The sequence below is a fragment of the Rhinopithecus bieti genome, unplaced genomic scaffold, assembly GCF_001698545.2.
Source record: "Rhinopithecus bieti isolate Rb0 unplaced genomic scaffold, ASM169854v2 scaffold_4830, whole genome shotgun sequence".
Classification (NCBI taxonomy): Eukaryota; Metazoa; Chordata; class Mammalia; order Primates; family Cercopithecidae; genus Rhinopithecus; species Rhinopithecus bieti.
The window spans coordinates 105,030-131,417 of record NW_016804529.1 but is presented as its reverse complement, the minus strand read 5'-3'; the positions used below and the strand labels follow the sequence as shown (position 1 = coordinate 131,417).

General features: G+C 39.1%; 1 protein-coding gene across 4 annotated transcripts; it reads left to right on the top strand.

Annotated features, from left to right (window-relative positions):
• The first annotated feature begins 20,364 nt into the window (after nucleotides 1–20,364).
• CD1C (CD1c molecule) lies at nucleotides 20,365–25,370 on the top strand. Of its 4 annotated transcripts, none has more exons than XM_017868925.1 (6): nucleotides 20,365–20,720; nucleotides 21,721–21,987; nucleotides 22,670–22,951; nucleotides 23,185–23,463; nucleotides 23,801–23,891; nucleotides 24,044–25,368. In XM_017868925.1, exons 1-6 carry the CDS (start codon nucleotides 20,660–20,662, stop codon nucleotides 24,063–24,065), a joined length of 1,002 nt encoding a protein of 333 aa, XP_017724414.1. In that variant the 5' UTR covers nucleotides 20,365–20,659; the 3' UTR covers nucleotides 24,066–25,368. The 4 variants fall into 4 exon arrangements, with proteins under 4 accessions (XP_017724414.1, XP_017724415.1, XP_017724417.1 ...); XM_017868926.1 differs by having other exon boundaries at nucleotides 20,373–20,720; nucleotides 21,724–21,987; nucleotides 24,044–25,370; XM_017868928.1 differs by having other exon boundaries at nucleotides 20,625–20,720; nucleotides 21,756–21,987; nucleotides 24,044–25,370.
• Nucleotides 25,371–26,388: the final 1,018 nt, after the last annotated feature.

Below are 26,388 nucleotides of genomic sequence, written 5' to 3'. Positions count from 1 at the left end.
ATTTCACCACTTCTATTCAATATCATACTCAAAGTCCTAGCCAGAGTAGTAAGACAAGAAGAACAAATAAAGAACATCCAAATTGGAAAAGAGATCAAACTGTGACTGTTCACCCATGAGTTGATCACATACTTAGAAAAACCTAAAGATGCATCCAAAAAGCTCCTAGATCTGACAAACAAATTCAGTAAAGTCTCAGGATACAAAACCAATATACACAAATCAGTAGCACTGCTACACACCAACAGTGACCAAGCCAAGAATCAATAAAAAAACTCAGTCCCTTTCACAACAGCTGCAAAAAATAAAATAAAATAGGAATATGCTTAATAAAGGATCTTGGAGGATCTCTACAAGTAAAACTACAAAACACTGCTGAAAGAAATCATAGATGACACAAACAAATGGTAACACATCCCATACTCAGGATGGGTAGAGTTAATATTGTGAAAATGACCATGCTGCCCAAAGCAGTCTACAGATTCAACGCAATTCCCATCAAAATATCTTCATAATTTTTCAGGGAACTAGAAAAAAGAGTCCTAAAATCCATATGGATCCAAGAAAGAGCCCACATAGCCAAAACAATACTATGCAAAAGAACAAATCTGGAGGCATCACATCACTCAACTTTAAATTACACTACAAGGCTATAGTTACCAAAACAGCATGGTACTGGCATAGAAATAGACACGTAGACCAATGGAACAGCATAGAAAACCCAGAAATAAAGCCATATATTCAACAACCAATTGATCTTTGACAAAGCATACAGAAACATAAAGTAGGGGAAATGACACCCTATTGAAGAAAAGGTGCTCGGATAACTGACAAGCCACATGCAGAAGAATGGAACTGGATTCCCATCTCTCACCTTACACAAAAATCAACTGAAGATGGATCAAGGACTTAAATATAATACCCCAAACCATGAAAATCCATAAGATAACATCAGAAAACTCTTTTGCACATTGGCCTAGGCATATAATTCATGACTTAAGGCCCCAAAAGCAAATGCAACAACAAAAATAAATATATGGAACCTAATTAAACTAAAAACCTTCTGCACAGCAAAAAAATAATCAGCGGAGTAAACAGACAACCCACTGAATGGGAGAAAATATTCATAGACTATGCGTCTGACAAAGAACTAGTATCCAGAATCTACATGGAACTCAAATAAATCAGCAAGAAAATGACAAATAATTCCACCAAAAAATGGGTAAAGAACATGAATAGACAATTATCTAAAGAAGATACACAAACAGCCAACAAACATAAAAAAAATGCTGAACATCACTAATCATCAGGGAAATGAAAATTAAAACCACAACGAGATACCACCTTACTCCTGCAAGGACGGCCATAATTAAAAAGTAAAAAACCAAAAGATGTTGGCATGGATGTGGTAAAAAGGGAACACTTATCTACTGTGGTTGGGGATGTAAATTAGTACAACCACTATGGAAAACAGTATGGAGATTCCTGAAAGAACTCAAAGTAGAACTACCATTCGATCCAGCAATCCCACTACTGGGTATCTACCCAAAGGAAATGAGATCATTACATGAAAAAGACACATGCACATGCATGTTTATAGCAGCGCAATTCGCAATTGCAAAGATATGGAACCAACCTAAGTGCCCATTGACCAATGAGTGGATAAAGAAAGTGTGGTATATATTTACCATGGAATATTACTCAGCCACAAAACAGAACAAAATAATGTCTTTTGCAGCAACTTGGGTGGAGCTGGAAGCCATTTTTCTAAGTGAAGTGATTCAAGAATGAAAAATCAAATATTGTATGTCTCACTTATAAGTGGGAGCTAAGCTATGAGGACACAAAGGGATAAAAGTGATATAATGGACTTTGGATACTTGTCAGGGAGAAGATTGGGAGGGGGTGAGGGATAAAAGACTACATATTGGATAATGTGTACACTGCTGGGTGACAGGTGTCCTAAAATCTCAGAAATCACCAGTAAATAAGTTATCCATGTAACCAAAAACCACCTGCATCCCAAGAACTATTGGAAAACAAAGTTTTGTATTCTACCACTAGATGACAGTAGAGATTAAAATGCCATTTCTGCATGCTTGTTATTAAAATTTTGTCTTATGGCTCCCCTAAATCATGCAGCAGCTCAGAAACCTATCCTTAAATTCACAATAACTTTTTGGCTCTAAAATATTAAAAATATATTGATAACAATACAGGAATAGAATCCAGGGAAATACATGGCACAATAAAAAAGATGAAGCCAAGAATGGAGTAAAGTTTTAAAAAGTGCCGTGATACCCTATAATCTGGTTAGATGTGGGTCACACATTGTTAGAGGACCATGATGGTTAAGACAGGATCAGTTACATACTCGCAGTGCCTGGAAGATAGACAATGGGTTGTTTAGGAGAATTACAGCTATTCCTAGTCCTGAGGCCACAAGGAGATTTGTCCATCAGAGGAGAAACTGCTTAACGCAGTGAACAATGTTCTCAAGAAAGTTCTTTCAGTAAATTTTACAAGGTCCATAGGTCTTTTTGTGATTAAGTCTCTTAAAGTAAGATCATTATGTCAGCCTATGACAAAGACCGGGAAAAGTAATTCTACACAGAATAACAGGATCTAGTCCAGACATGCAGCTTTCTGATGTTCTAGCAAACCCAAGGGTAGATTTTGTTATCTGTAGAAATGAATAGACTCCACATCTCTCAAAGATACTGTTTATATTGAATTGATTTAAATTATTTTTGAAGCAGCAGCAACTTTTAAATTATGTATTCTAACATATACCAGATGTAAAACTATTTTCTATCATCTGTTAAATACAGAACAGTAACTTTAACAATAGGCTGACTTACAAGTGGAATTGGAATTGGAAATTTCTTGTGGCTTCTGCAAATCTACTCAAGGACTTCTGCTTGAGTCTTAGGCTTGCTCCCAGAAGGCTGATAGCACCCATAGAGAGCATCAAGATTCTTTTTGTGATATAATTTTTTTTTCCAAATACAAAGGCACTAGTTGACATAACTACAACCCCCTTCATCCCAAAGCACAACCAACTCTACTTCATAGAGAATGCCAGATATGGCTTTATACAGGAAACTATTTGAAACAGATATGAATCTTAATATGGGTATAATGTGAGAAAAAAGAATAATACGGCTATGAAGTAAGAAAAGCAGCCATGGGTCGTTGAGCTATTTCCAGATTGCCCATTCAAGTAAAACTGGTTACTAACTATATACCTACATAGCTAAATAAATAAATGGCTTGCCAAATGGGTTATATGGCAGAGAACACTGGTTGTCTCTCAGGATACGTTTGTCACTTCCTCTAGAATAACTGAAACCTGCTGATTATTAGCTGGGCAGAATAAAAGCTATGTTTCTTGGCACCCTTTGAGCTGATTGTGGTCATGTGATTACAACCTGACAAATGTGATGTATAACTTCTGCAGAAAGCAGCTCTGAAATCATGGGAAGCGGATGTGCTCATTTCTTCCCTTCCTTTTATTGGCTGGATGAAAGGTGAATTTGATGGAAAGACCTCTGGCAGTCACCTCAGAGTATGGGATGACCACTGGAAAGAGGACTAACTGTGGGTAAAGACCAAAACAAAACAAAAAAATAAAAACTCTCCCACAACAAAAAAGGAAACTGGGAACTGAGTTCCTGACACCATGGAATGTCACATCAACCCTGCATTGCCTACTCCTGTCTTTTTATAAGAGAGAGAGAGAGAAAGAGAGAGAGAGAGAGAGAGAGAGAGAGAGAGAGAGAAATGTGGTTGCATTTTTATTTCATTTTGTTGAGATGGAGGCTTGCACTCTCGCCCAGGCTGGAGTGCAATGGCGTGATTTCGGCTCACTGCAACCTCTGCCTCCTGGGTTCAAGCAAGTCTCCTGCCTCAGCCTCCTGAGTAGCTGGGACTATAGCATGTGCCACCATGCCCAGCTAATTTTTGTATTTTTAGTGGAGATGGGGTTTCCCCATATTGGCCAGGCTGGTCTCGAACTCCTGAGCTCAAGTGATCCACCTACCTTGGCCTCCCAAAGTGCTGGGATTACAGGCATGAACTACTGTGCCTGGCTACATCTTTTAAAAGATACTGTCAGTTTGAATTTTCTGTCACTCACAACCAGACTTAACTGATTCAGGATGTCAGTTGAGTATCAATTAATCATCAATATCATTGGTCTATGAAATGCTCATTTGAGGCTCTTCATTTTTCTCATTGTGATGACCTATGTGGATTACTTAATTTTTATTGAGGCAAAATCAGATTTTGATAATAGCACCCAAGTTATTTGTATTTACGTTCACTATCACTTTTGTCTTTATATTTTCTAAAGCAAGGGAGAAAATGCAACTAGTCATTCCAAAATTTATATGAAAATAAACTTGTTAAAAATCAGAGGGAACTTCTGGGAAAATGATAGAGTGAAATATTTCATAACCCATTTCACTGAGGTAAATCCCAAGTAGAGAAAGAAACTTCATCTATATTGAATCTAGTAAAGAGCTATAGCTGAAAACAAAAGCCAAGGAGTAACTATTTTTTATGTTTTCACCCTTTCTACTTTGTCAGAAAGCACTGAAGAGAGTTTTGTCTTTTCTAATTCCTTGTTAGACTTCTGATTTAAAAGAGGAAGAGGAAAAAAGCCCAACTCAAGAGAACCTTATATATACAGATTATTAGTTTTACAAACGGTTTGGAATAATTAGACCTTTACATACATTCCTGAAGATAAAATAAACATGTAATCTTTTATCTTATTTTGTTCAACAAAATTGTTCAGAAAATCAAAGTGGTAAAGACAATGTAAAATTTAACATTTTAATACTGATGTTGTACACTGTTTTACTTAACATTTTGGAGAGTAATTGCCTTGCTCTTCAACTCAGGAAAACACTTTCTTGTGGCTAATGTAATTGGTTTCTGTAACAACATCAGCACATAAAAGGATGCTTATTATTGAAAAGAAAGTTATAATAAAAGTTGGCATAAATTTTAGCACACATTTTCTAATTTTGAGTATGATGAAAGGTTGATATCTACAGTTTAATAGAAAAAGTTCAATTCAAGAGAGCGTAAACAAAGCTACTAAGACCTTTGTTAGAAGACGACTATAGGGAATAAAGTATTATGGAAATGGAGAATAAAATTATTTGGGAAGAATCTTTTGGTGGAGCCAATGTAAGTGGCCTTTGGTTTTAGAAAACAAGCTGTGGCCATGAGTCTTTGACCTTGTTGGTATGCAGTGGCCTATGTGGTTGAACATGAGTGACTTTTATATGCTGTGCGACTGCCTCCTTACTGCTGTGGTTTGAATAGGCAGTTGTAGGACTTTGTTTCTAGGGGCCATTTGAGGTTTTTATTGTGGTAAGTTGTGGCTGTTTAAGATGGGTTTGCTTAAGATGAGTGTTAAGTGGCTCTGTGTAGATGAGTGTCTCAGGTCAGTTGCTGAGGAAACACTCAGATGAGCCTTGGCCTGGAGAATGCTTATTGGGGAGAGTTCTACGAAACAGAACTACCTAAAGAGAGAGGGAAGCAGGACTGAGCAGAGAGACACGGAACTGTGATGCAGTTGTAACAGAGGATCTAACAACCTCATAGAGAGTTCTGGAGCTAAGGTGGACCTTCAGAGGTTTTCTAAAATGAAGTAACGGGCTCATACCTTTGTACTTCTATATTTGATGTGGGCTTTCCCTAGGGAAAGAATGCCCCCTTAGGCAAAGTGGCTCCCTTCTACATAAGCCAATTTTTAGAGGGACTCATCTGTGACTGGTCAGCAGCCAACACTCCTTGAAGCTGAGGAATAAGCAAATTTGTCCTGAAGAGGGTGTATTGCTGGCTGACTACAGCACCCACTAGAGCAAGGGTATGTCCTTATGGAAGTAGGGATTTACTTGCTGGACCTTAAATAAATGCCCAGGCCTCACAAACGGTGTCAATATTGTAAACACAGGCCAAGGCCAGAGCAAATCTCAGGAAATATGCATGGGATTCTACAAGCAGTAATGTTAACTAGGCTACCTCGGCATGATGACTAAGGCAAAAATTCTATTAATGGAACCAGAGACCTCTTAGACATAAGTTCTTCTTCCTCTTCTTCTTCTTTTTTTTTTTTTAGACGAAGTCTCACTCTGTCGCCCAAGCTGGAGTGCAGTGGTGTGACCTCGGCTCACTGCAATCTCTGCCTCCTGGGTTCAAGCGATTCCCCTGCCTCAGTCTCCCAAGTAGCTGGGACTATGGGCACACACCATCATGCCTGGCTAATTTTTTGTATTTTGTAGAGACAGGGTTTCACCACGTTGACCACGATGGTCTTGATCTCCTGACCTCGTGATCTGCGCACCTCAGCCTCCCAAAGTGCTGGGGTTATAGGTGTAAGCCACCGTGGTCAGCTGACATTGGTTCTTCTAAAACACCAGGCAGCAAAATAATTAGTGCCAGCTTTTGCCTTAATTTTCAGTCCAGACTGAAAGGTCTGCAGTCTAGATGAGATACCTCAAATTTGGTTTGTCTCCAATATTATTTTAAACTGGTTTCAGGGTCAAGAAGGAGTCCCATGAAAGAACTCACCTTGACTTCATGTGGCTTGTACAGAGGCCCAGGAATCATCCAACACTACATAGGCTCAATTTGCCTATACCTGTTATTGCTTAGATTTTTGAGACACAAATTGTGGCTTCACACATATAAGGATGGTAAATTCTATTAATAAATAAAACAAAGGAAATAAATAAAACAAAAGGAAACAGAAAGACTCCTTTTTTAAAAAATTATACTTTAAGTTCTAGGGTACATGTGCACAACATGCAGGTTTGTTACATATATATACACATGCCGTGTTGGTGTGCTGCACCCATTAACTCATCATTTACATTAGGTATTTCTCCTAATGCTATCCTTCCCCGATCCCTCCACCCCACAACAGGCCCCAGTGTGTGATGTTCCCCGCCTGTGTTCAGATGTTCTCATTGTTCAGTTCCCACCTATGAGTGAGAACATGCGGTGTTTGGTTTTCTGTCCTTGTGACAGTGTGCTCAGAATGATGGGGAAACAGAACGACTTCTGTTTCTAGAAATGTTATACTATGTAATTTGGACCAACTCTCTTATCGAGGATGTCTAGAAAAAAACAATAAAAATATGAAATAAAATCTGCCTCAAGCCTTCAAATAACCAACAAAGGGGAGATGAATTACTGGGTCAATATCCAGGAGAAGAGAGAAGCTCATAGTGATGAACCCTGTATTTGGGGCTGCTTTTCTCCCCAGAGGCATCTACTGATTCCATGAGAGGCGCCAAATGAGACTGAGAAGCTAAGCTTTTAACAGACTTGTAAATCTTCAAAGATATAATTGAAACTCACATTTTAAATTGGGAACTTAAGGGGCTAATTCTAGGAGTAAATATAAAACAGAAGGAGAATAACCTGTGCAGGGATTACAACACAGTTCCAAATTATCTTAATCTCTGAAATTAATAAGGCAATTTAGATCCAATGCCCTTAAATAAATATAGAGCAAGATAACATCCTGTGTCCAAATTATTTCTATATTTTTAAAGTAAATGAACTATATGAAAATATTGACATATGTGAATGACATATGATGTGAGTGATTCAGTTTTTGGCAGGACAAAGTCAGAAATTCATAGCATCATCCAAGAAAATGTATTACTATCATCTTCACTTGCAAATATCACAGGAAATTATAACATTATGGTGGAACACTTGTATGGAAGACTAACATTACCACCAAATGATATAGCATACTACTTAGGGTATAAAATACAAAACTAAACAAAATACAAAACTAAACAATTAGGATTATGGTAGATATGATGAATCAAATTTAAATAAGGTAAGAAATTCTATATATTATCCACTAAGGTTTGATGATATGTCCTCAAATATAGGTAGGTAAAGCAGATTATTATTATTAATTTGTGTATTTCCAAGAGCTTATAATTCCATATAAAACACTTTTAGTGTGTTGAATAAATTTCTCGGTGTATGGAATTACTAGAAAAATTATATGCAACATTAATAGGCAAGTTACAAAAGTTAAATATAAACCAAATAATTTGAAGATTCAGGATATGACAATGCCACCATGCATGGTAAATATAATTGGCAACATCTAAAATACGTGAAAAAATTCAATATCATTCTTTGATCCATTAACAGTCTTTTTTTTTCTCTCCTTAACAAATGACACATTTGTAGTATGTTAAAAGGCAAGAAAATTAAGCAAAAGCCCCAAGATTTTCACATGGTCTTTGTTAGCCTGCTGTAAACATTAAGTGCTTTCTTTTTTCTTTTTTTTAAATTATATTTTAAGTTCTGGAATACATGTGCAGAACGTACAAGTTTGTTACATAGATATACACATGCCATGGTGGTTTGCTGCACCCACCAACTCATCATCTACATTAGGTATTTCTCCTAATGCTATCTGTCCCGTAACCCCTCATCCCCTGACAGGCTCCAGTGTGTGATGTTCCCTGCCCTGCGTTCATGTGTTCTCATTGTTCAACTCCCACTTATGAATGAGAACATGTGTGTTTGGTTTTCTGTTCCTGTGTTAATTTGCTGAGAATGATGGTTTCCAGCTTCATCCATGTCCCTGCAAAGGACATGAACTCATCCTTTTTTATGGCTGCATGATATTCGATGGTGTATATGTGCCACATTTTCTTGATCCAGTCTATCATTGATGGGCATTTGGGTTGGTTCCAAGTGTTTGCTATTGTGAATAGTGCCACAATAAACATACAGGTGCATGTGTCTTTATAGTAGAATGATTTACAATCCTTTGGGTATAAATCCAACAATAGGATCACTGGGTCAAATGGTATTTCTAGTTTTAGATCCTTGAGGAATTGCCACACAGTCTTCCACAATGGTTGAACTAATTTACCATCAACTAATTTACCATCAACAGTGTAAAAGCATTCCTATTTCTCCACATCCTCTCCAGCATCTGTTGTTTCCTGACTTTTTAATGATCACCATCTTTGTGGTGTTTGCTGTATTTCCTGAATTTGAATGTTGGCCAGTCTTGCTAGGTTGGGGAAGTTCTCCTGGATAATATCCCGAAGAGTGTTTTCAAACTTGGTTTCATTTTCCCCGTCAATTTCAAATACACCAATCAAATGTAGGTTTGGTCTTTTCACATAGAGCAATATTTCTTGGAGGCTTTGTTCATTCCTTTTCATTCTTTTTTCTCTAATCTTGTCTTCATGCTTTATTTCGTTAAGTTGATCTTCAATCTCTGATATCCGTTTTTTCACTTGATCGATTTGGCTATTGATACTTGTGTATGCTTCACGAAGTTCTCGTGCCGTGTTTTTCAGCTCCACATGCCATTTATGTTCTTCTCTAAACTGCTTATTTTAGTTAGCAATTCCTGTAACCTTTTTTCAAGGTTCTTAGCTTCCTTGCTTTGGGTTAGAATATGCTTCTTTAGCTTGGAGGAGTTTGTTATTACCACCTTCTGAAGCCTACTTTTGTCAAATTGTTAAACTCATTCTCCATCCAGTTTTGTTTCCTTGCTGGAGAGGAGCTGTGTTCCTTTGGAGGAGAAGAGGCATACTGGTTTTCAGAATTTTCAGGCTTTTTGCTCTGGTTTTTCCTCATCTTCCTGGATTTATCTACCTTTGGTCTTTCATGTTGGTGACCTTTGGACGGGGTTTTTGTGTGGACATCCTTTTTGTTGATGTTGATGCTTTTTCCTTTCTGTTTGTTAGTTTTCCTCCTAATAGTCAGGCCCCTTTGCTGCAGGTCTGCTGGAGTTTGCTGGAGGTCCACTCCAGACCCTGTTTGCCTGTGTATCACCAGTGGATGCTGCAGAACAGCAAATATTGCTGCCTGTTCCTTCTTCTGGAAGATTTGTCCCAGAGGGGCACCTGCCAGATGCCAGCAGGAGCTCTCCTGTATGAAGTATCTGTCGACACCTGCTGGGAGGTGTCTCCCAGTCAGGAGGCACGGGGCTCAGGGAACCACTTGAGAAGGCAGACTACCCCTTAGAAGAGCTTGAGCACTGTGCTGGGAGATCTGGTGCTCTCTCAAGAGCCAGCAGGCAGGAACGTTTAAGTCTGCTGAAGTTGTGCCCACAGCTTCCGCTTCCCCCAGGTACTCTGTCCCAGGGAGATGGGACTTTTATCCATAAGCCCCTGACTTGGGCTGCTGCCTTTCTTTCGGAGATGCCGTTCCCAGAGAGGAAGAATCTAGATAGGCTCATTCACAGTCTTTTTTAAAACTTTTGTACTAAAAGATATAGTAAAAGTTTATCTCTAAATAGTTCAAAAAGTTTAAAATCGTTTCTCTCTAAATAGTTTAAAAATAGTTTAAAAAGATCATACAAGAGTAGTATTATCTTTCAGTCTTGACAAAACATTGGATTGCATTGCTAATAGAAATAAATACAAAATTATAACCATGGTTGAGTATATGATGAGGAAGTTGAGCTAGAAATACCATCGTATTTCTAGGGATTCAATTAGTGGTAGTCTGCAATACTACTTTAGAAACTTTGAAGGTATTAATAAAATGATGGATTCTAGAAAACAAGCCAAAAGTATAAGTACTTCCAAAAATACTTTGAAATTGATGTGTTTAGTACCAGTTTGGCATGATATTTAAGTAAAATTAACACCATAAGCAGAATGATATTAAAATCCCAATAATTCCTTGCAAACTTCAAAGGATTACAACATTTTTAAATGAAAAAATTAACTGATAGTATTCATAAAAAGATATCATCGATACTTAACAAACCTGCAGTTTTTAAACACTTTGACTCCAATTTCTGTAATATAAAGTCAGTCTTTGCTTTGCATATTAATGCAGGACTGTAAAAATTGATCATGCAAGCTGAAACCATGTGAAAGGATCTCAATAATCAAGGAAGAGAATTATGATCATCCTGGTACACTGAAACATCTTTGTCAAAATATTCAAAGCCCATTTACTATTGGTTATAAATATATAGGGAAGTGAAAAACAGTACAACTATAATTTACTTAGCACACTATACTTTAAAACATTAAAACATTCAGAATTAAAGTGCTTTTTTCCCTTGTATTAACTTACCAAGAATGTTTTGAACAATGTTTGCCTTCATCTCCTATAACTTATAGAGTATCTTCTTATTCCTTGGTGAATTTTTATACTCCTTTTAATGTTTGGATCAGCTTCTAATATTTTATACTTAGCGCTTTCTCTTTTGGGGAATATCTCAGAGAGTTCCTTTCATGGGAAGTTTTCTGCCAGTGTCACTTCTTTTAAGACACCTTCATTCTTTTCACAACAATCACTTTCCTCATAGGTTAAGTTTGCCTTCTCTCAGTTCCTCTAGCTTCACCTCTATAGTCTCTCAAACAGTANTGAAGATTCAGGATATGACAATGCCACCATGCATGGTAAATATAATTGGCAACATCTAAAAATACGTGAAAAAATTCAATATCATTCTTTGATCCATTAACAGTCTTTTTTTTTCTCTCCTTAACAAATGACACATTTGTAGTATGTTAAAAGGCAAGAAAAATTAAGCAAAAAGCCCCAAGATTTTCACATGGTCTTTGTTAGCCTGCTGTAAACATTAAGTGCTTTCTTTTTTCTTTTTTTTAAATTATATTTTAAGTTCTGGAATACATGTGCAGAACGTACAAGTTTGTTACATAGATATACACATGCCATGGTGGTTTGCTGCACCCACCAACTCATCATCTACATTAGGTATTTCTCCTAATGCTATCTGTCCCGTAACCCCTCATCCCCTGACAGGCTCCAGTGTGTGATGTTCCCTGCCCTGCGTTCATGTGTTCTCATTGTTCAACTCCCACTTATGAATGAGAACATGTGTGTTTGGTTTTCTGTTCCTGTGTTAATTTGCTGAGAATGATGGTTTCCAGCTTCATCCATGTCCCTGCAAAGGACATGAACTCATCCTTTTTTATGGCTGCATGATATTCGATGGTGTATATGTGCCACATTTTCTTGATCCAGTCTATCATTGATGGGCATTTGGGTTGGTTCCAAGTGTTTGCTATTGTGAATAGTGCCACAATAAACATACAGGTGCATGTGTCTTTATAGTAGAATGATTTACAATCCTTTGGGTATAAATCCAACAATAGGATCACTGGGTCAAATGGTATTTCTAGTTTTAGATCCTTGAGGAATTGCCACACAGTCTTCCACAATGGTTGAACTAATTTACCATCAACTAATTTACCATCAACAGTGTAAAAGCATTCCTATTTCTCCACATCCTCTCCAGCATCTGTTGTTTCCTGACTTTTAATGATCACCATCTTTGTGGTGTTTGCTGTATTTCCTGAATTTGAATGTTGGCCAGTCTTGCTAGGTTGGGGAAGTTCTCCTGGATAATATCCCGAAGAGTGTTTTCAAACTTGGTTTCATTTTCCCCGTCAATTTCAAATACACCAATCAAATGTAGGTTTGGTCTTTTCACATAGAGCAATATTTCTTGGAGGCTTTGTTCATTCCTTTTCATTCTTTTTTCTCTAATCTTGTCTTCATGCTTTATTTCGTTAAGTTGATCTTCAATCTCTGATATCCGTTTTTTCACTTGATCGATTTGGCTATTGATACTTGTGTATGCTTCACGAAGTTCTCGTGCCGTGTTTTCAGCTCCACATGCCATTTATGTTCTTCTCTAAACTGCTTATTTTAGTTAGCAATTCCTGTAACCTTTTTTCAAGGTTCTTAGCTTCCTTGCTTTGGGTTAGAATATGCTTCTTTAGCTTGGAGGAGTTTGTTATTACCACCTTCTGAAGCCTACTTTTGTCAAATTGTTAAACTCATTCTCCATCCAGTTTTGTTTCCTTGCTGGAGAGGAGCTGTGTTCCTTTGGAGGAGAAGAGGCATACTGGTTTTCAGAATTTTCAGGCTTTTGCTCTGGTTTTCCTCATCTTCCTGGATTTATCTACCTTTGGTCTTTCATGTTGGTGACCTTTGGACGGGGTTTTGTGTGGACATCCTTTTGTTGATGTTGATGCTTTTCCTTTCTGTTTGTTAGTTTTCCTCCTAATAGTCAGGCCCCTTTGCTGCAGGTCTGCTGGAGTTTGCTGGAGGTCCACTCCAGACCCTGTTTGCCTGTGTATCACCAGTGGATGCTGCAGAACAGCAAATATTGCTGCCTGTTCCTTCTTCTGGAAGATTTGTCCCAGAGGGGCACCTGCCAGATGCCAGCAGGAGCTCTCCTGTATGAAGTATCTGTCGACACCTGCTGGGAGGTGTCTCCCAGTCAGGAGGCACGGGGCTCAGGGAACCACTTGAGAAGGCAGACTACCCCTTAGAAGAGCTTGAGCACTGTGCTGGGAGATCTGGTGCTCTCTCAAGAGCCAGCAGGCAGGAACGTTTAAGTCTGCTGAAGTTGTGCCCACAGCTTCCGCTTCCCCAGGTACTCTGTCCCAGGGAGATGGGACTTTTATCCATAAGCCCCTGACTTGGGCTGCTGCCTTTCTTTCGGAGATGCCGTTCCCAGAGAGGAAGAATCTAGATAGGCTCATTCACAGTCTTTTTTAAAACTTTTGTACTAAAAGATATAGTAAAAGTTTATCTCTAAATAGTTCAAAAGTTTAAAATCGTTTCTCTCTAAATAGTTTAAAATAGTTTAAAAGATCATACAAGAGTAGTATTATCTTTCAGTCTTGACAAAACATTGGATTGCATTGCTAATAGAAATAAATACAAAATTATAACCATGGTTGAGTATATGATGAGGAAGTTGAGCTAGAAATACCATCGTATTTCTAGGGATTCAATTAGTGGTAGTCTGCAATACTACTTTAGAAACTTTGAAGGTATTAATAAAATGATGGATTCTAGAAAACAAGCCAAAAGTATAAGTACTTCCAAAATACTTTGAAATTGATGTGTTTAGTACCAGTTTGGCATGATATTTAAGTAAAATTAACACCATAAGCAGAATGATATTAAAATCCCAATAATTCCTTGCAAACTTCAAAGGATTACAACATTTTAAATGAAAAAATTAACTGATAGTATTCATAAAAGATATCATCGATACTTAACAAACCTGCAGTTTTAAACACTTTGACTCCAATTTCTGTAATATAAAGTCAGTCTTTGCTTTGCATATTAATGCAGGACTGTAAAATTGATCATGCAAGCTGAAACCATGTGAAAGGATCTCAATAATCAAGGAAGAGAATTATGATCATCCTGGTACACTGAAACATCTTTGTCAAAATATTCAAAGCCCATTTACTATTGGTTATAAATATATAGGGAAGTGAAAACAGTACAACTATAATTTACTTAGCACACTATACTTTAAAACATTAAAACATTCAGAATTAAAGTGCTTTTTTCCCTTGTATTAACTTACCAAGAATGTTTTGAACAATGTTTGCCTTCATCTCCTATAACTTATAGAGTATCTTCTTATTCCTTGGTGAATTTTATACTCCTTTTAATGTTTGGATCAGCTTCTAATATTTTATACTTAGCGCTTTCTCTTTTGGGGAATATCTCAGAGAGTTCCTTTCATGGGAAGTTTTCTGCCAGTGTCACTTCTTTTAAGACACCTTCATTCTTTTCACAACAATCACTTTCCTCATAGGTTAAGTTTGCCTTCTCTCAGTTCCTCTAGCTTCACCTCTATAGTCTCTCAAACAGTAGCATTCTCAGCGTTCCCTGGTCAGCTATTTCCTCTATAGCTTCTTTTATATTTAATTCAAATCTCACTTCTAGCATTGTCCCTTTTCTTCCTTACACATTCATCTTTGTTGTCTAATTTCCTCTTTCTATTATTCACTCATGTCAGATGTCATATGGGTTTATTACTGAGACACAATGAAACCACAGGACTACACGCCTACACGCTTTGCTGTTTTTGCACAGAACAGAATAATAGTCAAACTGACAAACTTTGACATATGTAAAACAATTGGTCACTGATTATGATGTGGATTTGTTACTTCTATGGCAACTCATGTACTGAAGTCCTAGTGGTAGTTTATGCTTCGTGCAGTTACTAAGAGTAAATATACTGTGGCAACTGAAATTTGTGGCACACATTTCAAATTTGTTGTTGGGGGAATTTGTGTTATTTAAGTAAAACCTTGCTGACTGAAATTTGTGCATTTTGAAACAGGGCAAAACAAAGACTGCCTATATCAGAAAAATGAAGAAGACTGTGTTGATTGTGTTGAATATTTTTGTGTTTGCTTTGAAATGATATATTACTACAAATAAATTTTGTGCTTCCTTCTGAGTGATATACTATTACTACAAGCTTGGAACTATTTTGTATTGTTAATTTCTTCAATCAGACATTTTAAGACAAATAGAATACTTTTAATCTCTAAACTCCTGTGAGAGCAAACCTGTGATTAAAAATTTTTGTAAGAACAACAACAACAAAAATCTAGCCAGAGCCTAAGGTCACCCCAAGGTTCCTTCTTGTCTTTTGGTTCAGTTGAACTTTTTTTTTTCCTTACCAATTTTATTGAGGATACAGTAGAAGATTTCTTGCACTTTTAATTGGTGGTCTCAACATGATCTCATGACCTATGTGGATTCTGTGGGCAAAGCTCTCAGGAACCCACTCTTGGCAATGCCTTGGGAAGCTCAAGTGTTAGCTTCTATTTCTTTATTTAGTTTTTAATTTTTAATTTTTTAATTTTTTGCAGACTTTCTTATCTTGTGAGTTCAATGCATGCATGTATAAATAGTTTTTAAAATTACAGCTTACCCAGTATATCTATGTGTTTTGTAGTTTGTTTCTTGTTTTTTTTTTTTTGGCTGGAGTGCAGTGGTGCGATCTCGGCTCACTGCAACCTCCACCTCTCGGGTTCAAGCGATTCTCCTGCCTCAGCCTCCTGAGTAACTGGGATTACAGTCACACACCACCACACCTGGCTAATTTTTGTATTTTTAGTAGAGACGGGGTTTCACCATGTTGGTCAGGCTAGTCTCAAACTCCTGACCTCATGATCCACCTGCCTCAGCCTCTGAAAGTGCTGGGATTACAGGCATGAGCCACCACACACACAGAAACCTAAGGACCAAGTGAAAGGCAATACTTTAGGCTTCAAAATTTAGCCAGGGTGGTGCTTAGAATGAATGGGTAGGGAGTTTAGGTAGAATTGGTGATAAGATAGAGAGGATACCCAGGGTATTCAAACAAAGGATAAGTAGAAAGCAATATGAGATCATAGAAAAGTTAGACATTAGGACAAAGAAGTCCAGAAGAGAAAGAAAATTCTATGTAAACAGAAATGAACAGAAGCACAGGACAAGTCAAAAAATATTAAAGTTGAAATGGAATTAGAAAATATTAAGTTCTTCCAATTTTGTCATTTTACAGTGGGGGATTAGTGCTTCTAGTAAGTGGTCCATCTAGGAGTTTTCGTAGCTCTCAGACTAGGACCTTTTTTTTTGCTGTTGTAGTGGGGAGAGGGTGGAGGATTTAGGCAAGCCACAGGAACTATGCTTGGAGGCCAGAATGAAGGAGTGAATCACTTCAATAAGAGCTGAGGAGGAAATGAAAGAACTTGTAAGAGTCATGTGGTTGTGGGAGGCTTGTGGGGTTTCTGTAATGGGGAAGCAGGCAGAGGGCAAAGTTTCTGCTGGAGAGGAAGGGGATGACAGAACTGTGTGGGGTGGGAAAATGACACCAGAGTTCTGAGGAAACCTCTCTCTCTCTCTGTCTCTCTCTCTCGGGGTGCAAAAGTCACCCACTAGAGTGGTCTTAGGGAAGTGACAGGCAGGAAGAGCCCAGGCAAAGGCAAACACAACAACATCTGTGGTCTAAGCGAAAGGACAAGAAAAGGGAAGTTGGGGAAGGACGGGAGGAGCACAGGGCTCCCTCGGGAGAGCCCAGCCCAGCCCCTCTGCTCAGGCGGGGTTCTAATCATAGGGCGTCCCACCCACTTCAGGTTATTCTTTTAGGGTTTTGTGTGTTCAGAGAGCTTAATAACCACTTACTCCTCTCTCCATTGCATTTTATATCAATTTCAGATTCTTGCATCTATATTTACAAGTATTCACCAGTATGAAGAGTCTGCCAGTTTCCCTTCTTACACTACCTCCACCCTTCCTTTTTAGGGATTGATATACGTAAACCCTTGTGTATAAAATTGTCATGCCTAGGAGTCTGGATTATGTTTCATGAAAGCAATTGGAATATTTTAGGCTGGTAGATGTTCTCAGGATCACATTTCCCGTAGCAGCTCTGGGGCAGAGCGCTGCATGGACATGGAGGGATATGGACTGTGACACATAGGCAGGGTCTATGGCTGTGATCTCTGTCCCACATGATGGAAGCAGGACTACATAACAGTCAGGTCAGAGAGGAAAAACCAGATGGAGGGAGAGAAATGACATGGTGACTGTGTGAAGCAAAGGAGAGGGAAGTTTCCGGAGAACTCACATTTCTAGGTGTCTATTTGAATGGGTATTGCCATGAAGGGGTGAGGGTGTTACTTACTCTTCTAGGTACCCTGAGGGGAAATTTCCCCTAAATACTTTCTGTTTTTTTTCCTCACCCCTTAATCTTTCCTCTGAAAACAGACTGATTTATCTCACTGATCAATTCAGGAGGGAAACTGGGCAAGTATGCATCAGCACCTCCTCTTGCCCTTTACCTCTGTGGGCAAGTTGCTCCCCAAAGGCTCAGTCTCACTCTCCTCCTCCAGGCCCTAGCTCTCATGGGAACAGCTGCTCAGGTGAGGAGCTTAGGGTTTATCAGCATTGCCTGAACTAAGTGAGTGTATTAGTCTTCTTGGGCTGCCCTAACCCAAGGCAATCAGCTGGGTGGCTTAAACACCAGAAAGTTATTTTCTCACATCTCTAGAAGCTAGAAGCTCAAAATCTCCATCTGGAAGATATCCATCAGTTTCTAGTGAAGGCTCTCTTCCTGGTTTATACAGACAATTGCCTTCTCACTATGAGCTCATACGGCTTTTCCATGGTAGGTGTACACACACACACACACACACACACACACACACACACACAGAAGGAAAGTGGAAGGGCACTCCAGTGTCTTTTCTTATAAGGACACTAAGCCTACTGGATTAAGGCCTTATCCTTTAGACATGAGATTGACATTACTTCGTAAAGGCCCCATTTCCAAATATAATCACGGTGAGAGTTAGGGCTTCAACATCTGATTTTTTTTCCCTTGGGAGGGTGCACAAACTTTCAGTCCATAGCAATGAGGAGGCCACTCCATTTAGGGTCCAGTATGAGCTAGATCAATTGGATTACACGCTTAAAGCAAATTATCTAATGGCACTATCAGAAGTCAAGATTGACCATTAGATCCATCTATCTCATGTTATTTTCAACTTGTTTGCTTCTGAATTCAAGAGGGCAAAAAGGATGATATTTACTGGGTTTTATAATATTATCCAGTATAGCTAGGTTATGTTGCAGTTATAAATAAATGTTAGAAATTGGAGGCTTAACACAATGTAATTTATTTCTAATGTAGTTAAACTGCATGTAGATCAGGCTGCTTTTCTCCGTCTCATAGCCTTGCCATTTAGAAATTTGACCGCCAAGCTGGTACTGCAGGGTAAGATGATCAGATGTGATATTTTCAGTGGTCAGGACTGGAGCTGGCTAATGCTTCCAGCACCACACATTCCATTGCCCAGAAGTCAGTCCAAGACCTCAACCCAACTATTAGGAAATAGGAGGGTTGCCTCTTTCCTGTAGGACCATGGAAAAAAATGTGAATAAACACATAGTGTGGTATCTGCTATTGTTTTCTAAAACCACAAACCAAGCATTTGCCATTAACAGCACAAGATGGACAAAGATAACACTTGGTGCTTATGAATAATTTGGGTAGGGCTTGAACTGGGTATTGCTCTCAGATATTGTAGCTCATAGAAATTGCCACATATCTGTGGCCATCAGAGGAAGAGCTTATTGAGAATGACTTCCAGCCTCACTGTTACACACTGACAAACTTAAGTAAGAAATAGTGTATATATCAAAGTACCATGTTGTACACAGTAAATATGTAGAATAAAAATAAATTTAAAACAGAAACAATGTTACAAATGGGATTTTTCTTTCTTGACTTTCAGGGCTCAAAAGATCCTCCTGCCTCTGCTTCCCATGTAGCTGGGACTACAGGCATGTGCCACCACATTTGGCTAACTTTGTTGCCCACGTTGGTCTCAAACTCCTGGGCTCAAGTGATCTTCCCACCTTGGCCTCCCAAAGTGCTGGGATTATAGGCATGAGTCACTGTGCCCAGCACAAATTCATGCCCAGATTTGAAGTGACTGCTCCAATGTATTCAGTGAATAATTATTATGATTTAAGAAACACTATAAAATAAATATATTTCTTGGATCTCAAAAAGACTTTGTGTTCATGTATTTACATATATTAACCAGCTAGGGTCACTGATAAGTCACTGAATACTTCATATAAACTACTTAAATCAAACATTGACAAATGCTGCCCTTTTTATACAATTTATTTTGATCAGATCTCAAAACAACTTAAATTTGGATTTTTATGGTCTCCCCATGTATGAGTTCTCCTGAAAAGCTGCATGTTCTGACTATCACAATCCTATACAATTCCACACTGAACAGAATTTTCAGTCCTTAGCTGAAATGCATGCCGTTCTTCCAGGACTTCAAATTATGGACTTCCCAGGGGGTTAGCCAGTCAAAAAGCTTCTCTAGAGAATATAGTTCTAAGTAGATTTGTATTGGGATTCTATACATTGAAATTAAAATCACAATGCATTTTAATTTTTTGTTTAAACATCTTCTCCAGTTTAAAACTCTTTGATAGAAGAGATTACATTGTTAATCTCTGTGTGTTTACATGCCTAGTAAGACACTGGTACCAACGGTGTACTGTGTAATTTTTTAGTGAATGACTATACAGATTAAATGCAGTAGAAGGGCTTGTTTATATTTGTTATGGTCCTATTCATTCTGAATGGCTGCAATTTAATCTCTAAGGATAATGTAGAGTAGACTGTAGTTTATACAATTGTGCAGGGAAATCCTGGAAGATGTAAAAAACAAAGTCTCCAATTTATAAAAGAATCAGTGATAATGAGGAAATAAGAAAGATGGATGAAAGGGGTGAAACTGGAAAGAGAAAACTTTGAGGACATTCAAAACAGGGAAAGAAAGAGTGGAGTGATGAGAAGATGGGGCACTATGGAGAGTGGAGGCAAAGTTAAGTGGAGAAACTGGAAGAATTGTGATCTATTAAAACAAGCAGGAACCAGAAAAAATGATGTGGTTTCTCCTTTTTATCTTACAAATGACATGCAAAATCCAGAAGGACGAAGTGACTTTTCAATGCCGCACACCACTTTGTCTAAGGCAGTTGAGGAAGGGAAGTAGATATGGTTGGAGTTTAGTGGGAGAGCAGCTGGAATCCTGAGAGAAGAGAGTAACTTTAGATCAGGGCAGGTGGGGAAATGAGAGATTGAGTAGGAGGCCCAAGGTTGAGGGAAGCAGATCTTCTTAGTTGCTGTCAGTGGCTGATGGGGAAGATGGTTGGTATAAGGAAGTCAGAATATAGATACAGAGGGATAAGTTTGCTAAGAACAGAGATCAGCAAACAACTTTTCTGAGAGAAAGAAACATCTGCAAACGACATGCTGTTTCTGCAGTTTCTGTTGCTAGCTGTTCTCCTCCCTGGTGGTGACAATGCAGACGGTAAGAACATCACTGTTAGCCGCAAGGTTACATGTACCTGGGTAGAGTGTGGTGGGCTTTCCCAAGATGGATCAATGGAGATGCCAGAATGCTTGCCATCTGAGCGTACCTGTCTCCAGGTCCAGTTTACTCTTTTGGAGGATGGTGGCAGAGCATGGGCTCTGTGTAAGGAAAATGTTATAGTAGTGCTAAAGTAGTCATTAACATTTTTCTGTGGTAACTGGTTCACTTTCCATTTCCTCTCCATTTTCCATTTAAACAAGTAGGGCCCAGGAAAATGATGTGGTTTCTCCTTTTTATGTTACAAATAACATGCAAGGTCTAGAGGGATGAAGCAACCTTTCAATGCCACACACCACTTTGTCTAAGGCAGTTGAGGAAGGGAAGTAGATATGTTGGAGCTTAGTGGGAGAGCAGGTAAAATCCTGAGAGAAGGGAATAACTTTAGTTCAGAGTAGGTGGGGAAATGAGAGATTGAGTAGGAGGCCGAAGGTTGAGTGAAGCAGATCTTCTTAGTTGCTATCAGTGGCTGGTGGGGAAGATTGTCTGTTGGTAGAAGGAAGTCAGAATATAGATACAGAGGAATAAGTTTGCTAAGAACAGCAACAACTTTTCTGAGAGAAAGAAACATCTGCAAAGGACATGCTGTTTCTGCAGTTTCCGCTGCTAGCTGTTCTCCCAGGTGGTGACAATGCAGGTAGTATGAACATCTCTGTCAGCTGCAAGGTTACATGTATCTGGGTAGAGTGTGGTGGGCTTTCCCAACATGGATCAATGAAGATGTCAGAATGCTTGCCATCTGAGCATACGTGTCTCCAGGTCTAGTTTACTCTTTCGGAGGATGGTGGCAGAGCATGGGGCTCTGTGTAAGGAAAATGTTATAGCTAAAGGAGTCATTAACGTTTCTCTGTGGTAACTGGTTTACCTGGCATTTCGTATCCATTTTCCTTGCCTCTCTCTTTTTTTTTCCTTACACTACTTGCCCTCCTTCCACCAAAAGCAGCCCAGGAACACGTCTCATTCTATACTATCCAGATCTTATCATTTGCCAACCAATCCTGGGCACAAGGTCAGGGTTCAGGATGGTTGGATGAGTTGCAGACTCATGGCTGGGACAGTGAATCAGGCAGAATAATTTTCCTGCACACCTGGTCCAAGAGCAACTTCAGCAACGAAGAGTTGTCAGACCTAGAGTTGTTATTTCGTGTCTACTCATTTGGATTAACTCGGGAGATTCAAGACCATGCCAGTCAAGATTACTCAAAATGTAAGTTCAATCAACTAAATTATGGGAGTTCTTTAGAATGTTCTATTTATGGGAAATATTCTCCACTAATTTCTGGGTCATTTCCCATTATCCATTCCTACCATAAAATTCTGCATACATGAACCTTTTAAGGGATATTTCTGATGTTGACTCCCTCAAATTTCCTAGGCTCTTGCTATTTTTGGAATTTTTTTTCTTGTACTTTGTTATCTTCCCCCTGTGGTCTCCCTCTGTATCCTACAATCCAGAGGCACACAGCTGTCCCACTCTGTGCTTGACTTTTAAAATAAAATCTATTCTCCCATTCAATTTCTTCAAAGATCTATGTCCACAGTTCAATGACCATTATGACCAATTTCATGCATCATGGAATGCTATCCTCCCACCTCCCTCACACAGGCTCCCACTTCACCCTCTATCCTATATTATGTGGCTCACCTATCATTTTTCTACATCTTCCTCGGCCACTTTTTCTTGTTAATTCAAGGCATTTATCTCCTATTGTCCCCCTTCCCTATCCCCAGCAATTTTTCTCTCTTGTTTCTGATTAAATATGTCTTTGGCTTACTCTCATATCCACATAAAGCTTTTTTGCTTCACTTCCTGATACAGCCCTAGGTTTTTATACTGTTGTTTTCACTTTTTTGTTTGAAGTCTTTTTCTCATTCTTCTCTTCCTCCAGATCCCTTTGAAGTACAGGTGAAAGCAGGCTGTGAACTGCATTCTGGAAAGAGCCCAAAAGACTTCTTTCGGGTAGCTTTCAACGGATTAGATTTATTGAGTTTCCAAAATACAACATGGGTGCCATCTCCAGACGGTGGGAGTTTGGCCCCAGGTGTCTGTCATCTACTCAATCATCATTATGAAGGCGTCACAGAAACAGTGTATAATCTCATAAGAAGCACTTGCCCCCGATTTTTGTTGGGTCTCCTGGATGCAGGGAAGATGTATCTGCACAGGCAAGGTCAGTAGTTTCAGCCCCTTCCTCTAAGATTTTTCTATTCAAGTCCTGCCCCTTCTGTTCTCACCCTTCAAACTCCGGACAAGAAAGAGGACAAGAAGCAGAGGGGTTGCTGGGTAATCATTTCTTAAAGGCAAGAAAAAGATAATTGTGCATATTCATGTGAATTACATCAGCATGTGGATGTAAGCTGTGTGTAAGTTTCTTCATCAGAATACTTTTTTTGCTCTCTGCAGTGAGGCCAGAGGCCTGGCTGTCCAGTCACCGCAGCCTTGGGTCTGACCGTCTGTTGCTGGTTTGTCATGCCTCCGGCTTCTACCCAAAGCCTGTTTGGGTGACATGGATGTGGAATGAACAGGAGCAACTGGGCACTAAACACAGTGATATTCTTCCTAATGCTGATGGGACATGGTATCTTCAGGTGATCTTGGAGGTGGCATCTGAGGAGACTGCTGGCCTATCTTGTCGAGTGAGACACAGCAGTCTAGGAGGCCAGGACATCATCCTCTACTGGGGTAAGATTGGAGATTGGAAGTGTAGGTAGGTGATTCTTGAGCCTAGAGGGTAGGGGAGAGGAAATTTTGAGGATAGCAGACCTAGATGAGGGATTGTAGGAAGAAATGTAGAGGGTAATTTAAAGAACAGTGGAGTAAGACCTGAGGGATACATGGATACTAGAGATTTAAGGGGAAATGAGGAATCCTCCCTTGAGTAAGTTTGGGAATAGAGTGACTGAAGTAAGATAACTGATGCAACTCATCCAATGCACATGTTAAGTAAGGAAATCAATAGATGGAGTAGAATCAGCAGTGAGTTTAAAATGGCATCCATGTATCTTTCCAATATGTGCAGGACACCACTTTTCCATGAATTGGATTGCCTTGATAGTGCTGGTGCCCTTGGTGATTCTAATAGTCCTTGTGTTATGGTTTAAGAAGCACTGGTGAGTTTTTTGTATTTCCTCCTCTCCTCCCAGTTTCTTATTTCACATTCTATTTTTAACTCTTTTAGCTTTTCTCTATTGACTACTCCACCTTATCCTCAGTCACCACCTCCAACTTATTCAGGGTTTCTCCCATTCCTGTTCCTTCACAGCTCATATCAAGACATCCTGTGAGACTCTTCCCCCGACTCCCCCATTGTAATAAGAACCCAGCAACCCAGGAGCCTAGTACAACATAGTGATGCCATCCCGTCGACTCTCCATTTAAATGGTTTCTCTTTCTGCCTGAAAAACATTTGTTAATATAAATCAAACTATAATTTAGAATGGTTTTCTTGGAATCTCCACTGTTTTAAATAGCACTCAACCTTCAAAGCCCATTTCTAATGTCATTCCCTCCAGAGATTTTCCTTGACCCATAATGAACCCAGAGAGCCCCTCAACTGTTATGTGCATGCAATACTTGCTACCCTGTGTTGTAGCTACTTGGGTCTTTCACTTCACATTTTTAAGCTTTTTGGAGGCAAGGATCATGATAAATGTGCCTTTCCTGCATATGATGTGCTCAGTGAGACACAAAACAAAACACCATATCTAAGTTGGATTAACTGTCATCTTGGCGATTTTTCTCATTATATTCCTTCCCAATGTTGTTGTAGCATTTGAAATACTTATGCTTCTCTTTTTGCTTAAATGCTTCACACCTAGCAGATAAGTTCCACTCTCCTTTAGCTCCCTCATTTTGTCCTTAAACATTTAAGGAAAAGTGAAGCCTTGTGCCTGGATACACTTATTTTCTAAACACAGAGAATTACAAATGCAAAGAGAGAGACAGAGAGTGCAAGTTACGTGTGATGATTAGTGGTCTGCAGTTATGTCACAGAATACTTAAGAAAGAGGAACAAGAGAGTTGGTCCTCAGGGTTGGAGTGGGATCAAGGCAACTGTTGTGCTGTATATGCAAGACAAATTTCCTAAAGCACTTGTGCTATCGGAGATAGCCTTGGCTAAACTTTAGTCTCTTTAGGTTTCATTCACTAATTCAACTAATATTTTTTGGGTACTGAGTTGAGACAGGCACATATAGCTTCTAAACTGGTGGCAGATAAAACAAACGAGATTGTGTCCACTCTCCTGAAGTTGCAATGTTTGCTTCCTCAATCTGTCCATGATTCTTTTATATTGTTTTCATTTTTTTTATTTCTTTCAACAATTTTTAAATACATTTTATTGATGTATAATTTATACTAAAATTTGAGTCTTTAAGTATACAGTTCCATTTATTTTGATAATTACATAAGCCTATGTAAACAAAATCACAATTAAGGTATTAAATGTCATAACCCCTCATACATGTTTGTAGTCAAGCACACCACCAACCTGGCATTCTTGCAACTACTGATACACTTTATGTCACTTAAGCTTAAACTTGTATTTTCTATGATTTTATTAAGATAGAAATAAACATACCTACTTGGTATTGGCTTTTTTTCTTCAATTTAGTATATGGTTGTAAGTAATCCATGCTGCTCAGTGTATTAATAACCATTCCTTTTTATTGCTGCATAGAATTCCATGTATGGATATAACTTTTTTTGGAGGAGGAGGTGCCTTCCCAGATCTGGCAGGGCCTTTGTCTCCTTGTGCCCACTCACCCAGTTTGGGTCCTGCTTCCATTGCTCATTTCCTTGGCTCCAGGAGGCCCTAGGTGACTCTGCTGCATCCTTAGTCACCTTGTGACCTACAGATACTGACAGATCAATAGAGAGGATGCTAGGACACCCAGGAAACTGGGAAATAAAGCCAAAAGTATATAAAATTAAATTTATTTTTGAGAGAAGAGACAAAGACAAGATGGATGACTAGATGCAGCCAGGAAGAGTTTTTCCCACCAAGAGACAAGATCATCAAGAAGAGCAGTATATTCTGAGAAGATCATTGGAAAGAAGGCATTGAGAGTGGATAGAGGGAGAATGCAGACCCTGGGCTGAAGCGGGGAAGAAGCTGCGAACCCTACACAGGGTTGCCAAACACTAGGACTTGTTCCTGGTCCTCAGTGGCTTCTAGGGAAGGGTTTAGTTAAATAGGCATGAAGTGGTCCACTCAAACCATGAACCTCTGGATTCCTAACTGCAGGAGACCCCCACGACCCACACAGACATTTGAGTTGGCAGGGAGAGCTACTTGCAGAGTTGGCAGGGACAGGACTCCAGCTTCTATGGAACCCAGAGGGTTTGGTGTGAGAACAGCTACAGTGGAGCATGGTTAGGGATGTCCATTCCCCAAGGTTTGCCATACTCCTCTAAGTGGTTTTGATCCCTTTGTTGACTATTAGACCTGGACAGAACAGGGCTACCATGCTATTTGGATGGGGCTAGACTGATCTAAGTACCCCCAAACCCCCATGTCTGCTGGCCTCTCCCAGTATCCCTGCCTGTCTGTACCTGCTTGCAGCACAGCCTCAGATGCTCAACTGAGGCAGTTCTCAGAGACCACTG

What these genes read in the sequence shown, in the direction of transcription:
- CD1C (XM_017868925.1), top strand. Translation starts at nt 20,660, where the DNA reads ATGCTGTTTCTGCAGTTTCTGTTGCTAGCTGTTCTCCTCCCTGGTGGT. An exon ending in GGACATCATCCTCTACTGGG is followed by an intron (nt 23,464 to 23,800) that starts GTAAGATTGGAG and finishes CAATATGTGCAG; the next exon opens with GACACCACTTTTCCATGAAT. An exon ending in TTATGGTTTAAGAAGCACTG is followed by an intron (nt 23,892 to 24,043) that starts GTGAGTTTTTTG and finishes GTTCCTTCACAG; the next exon opens with CTCATATCAAGACATCCTGT.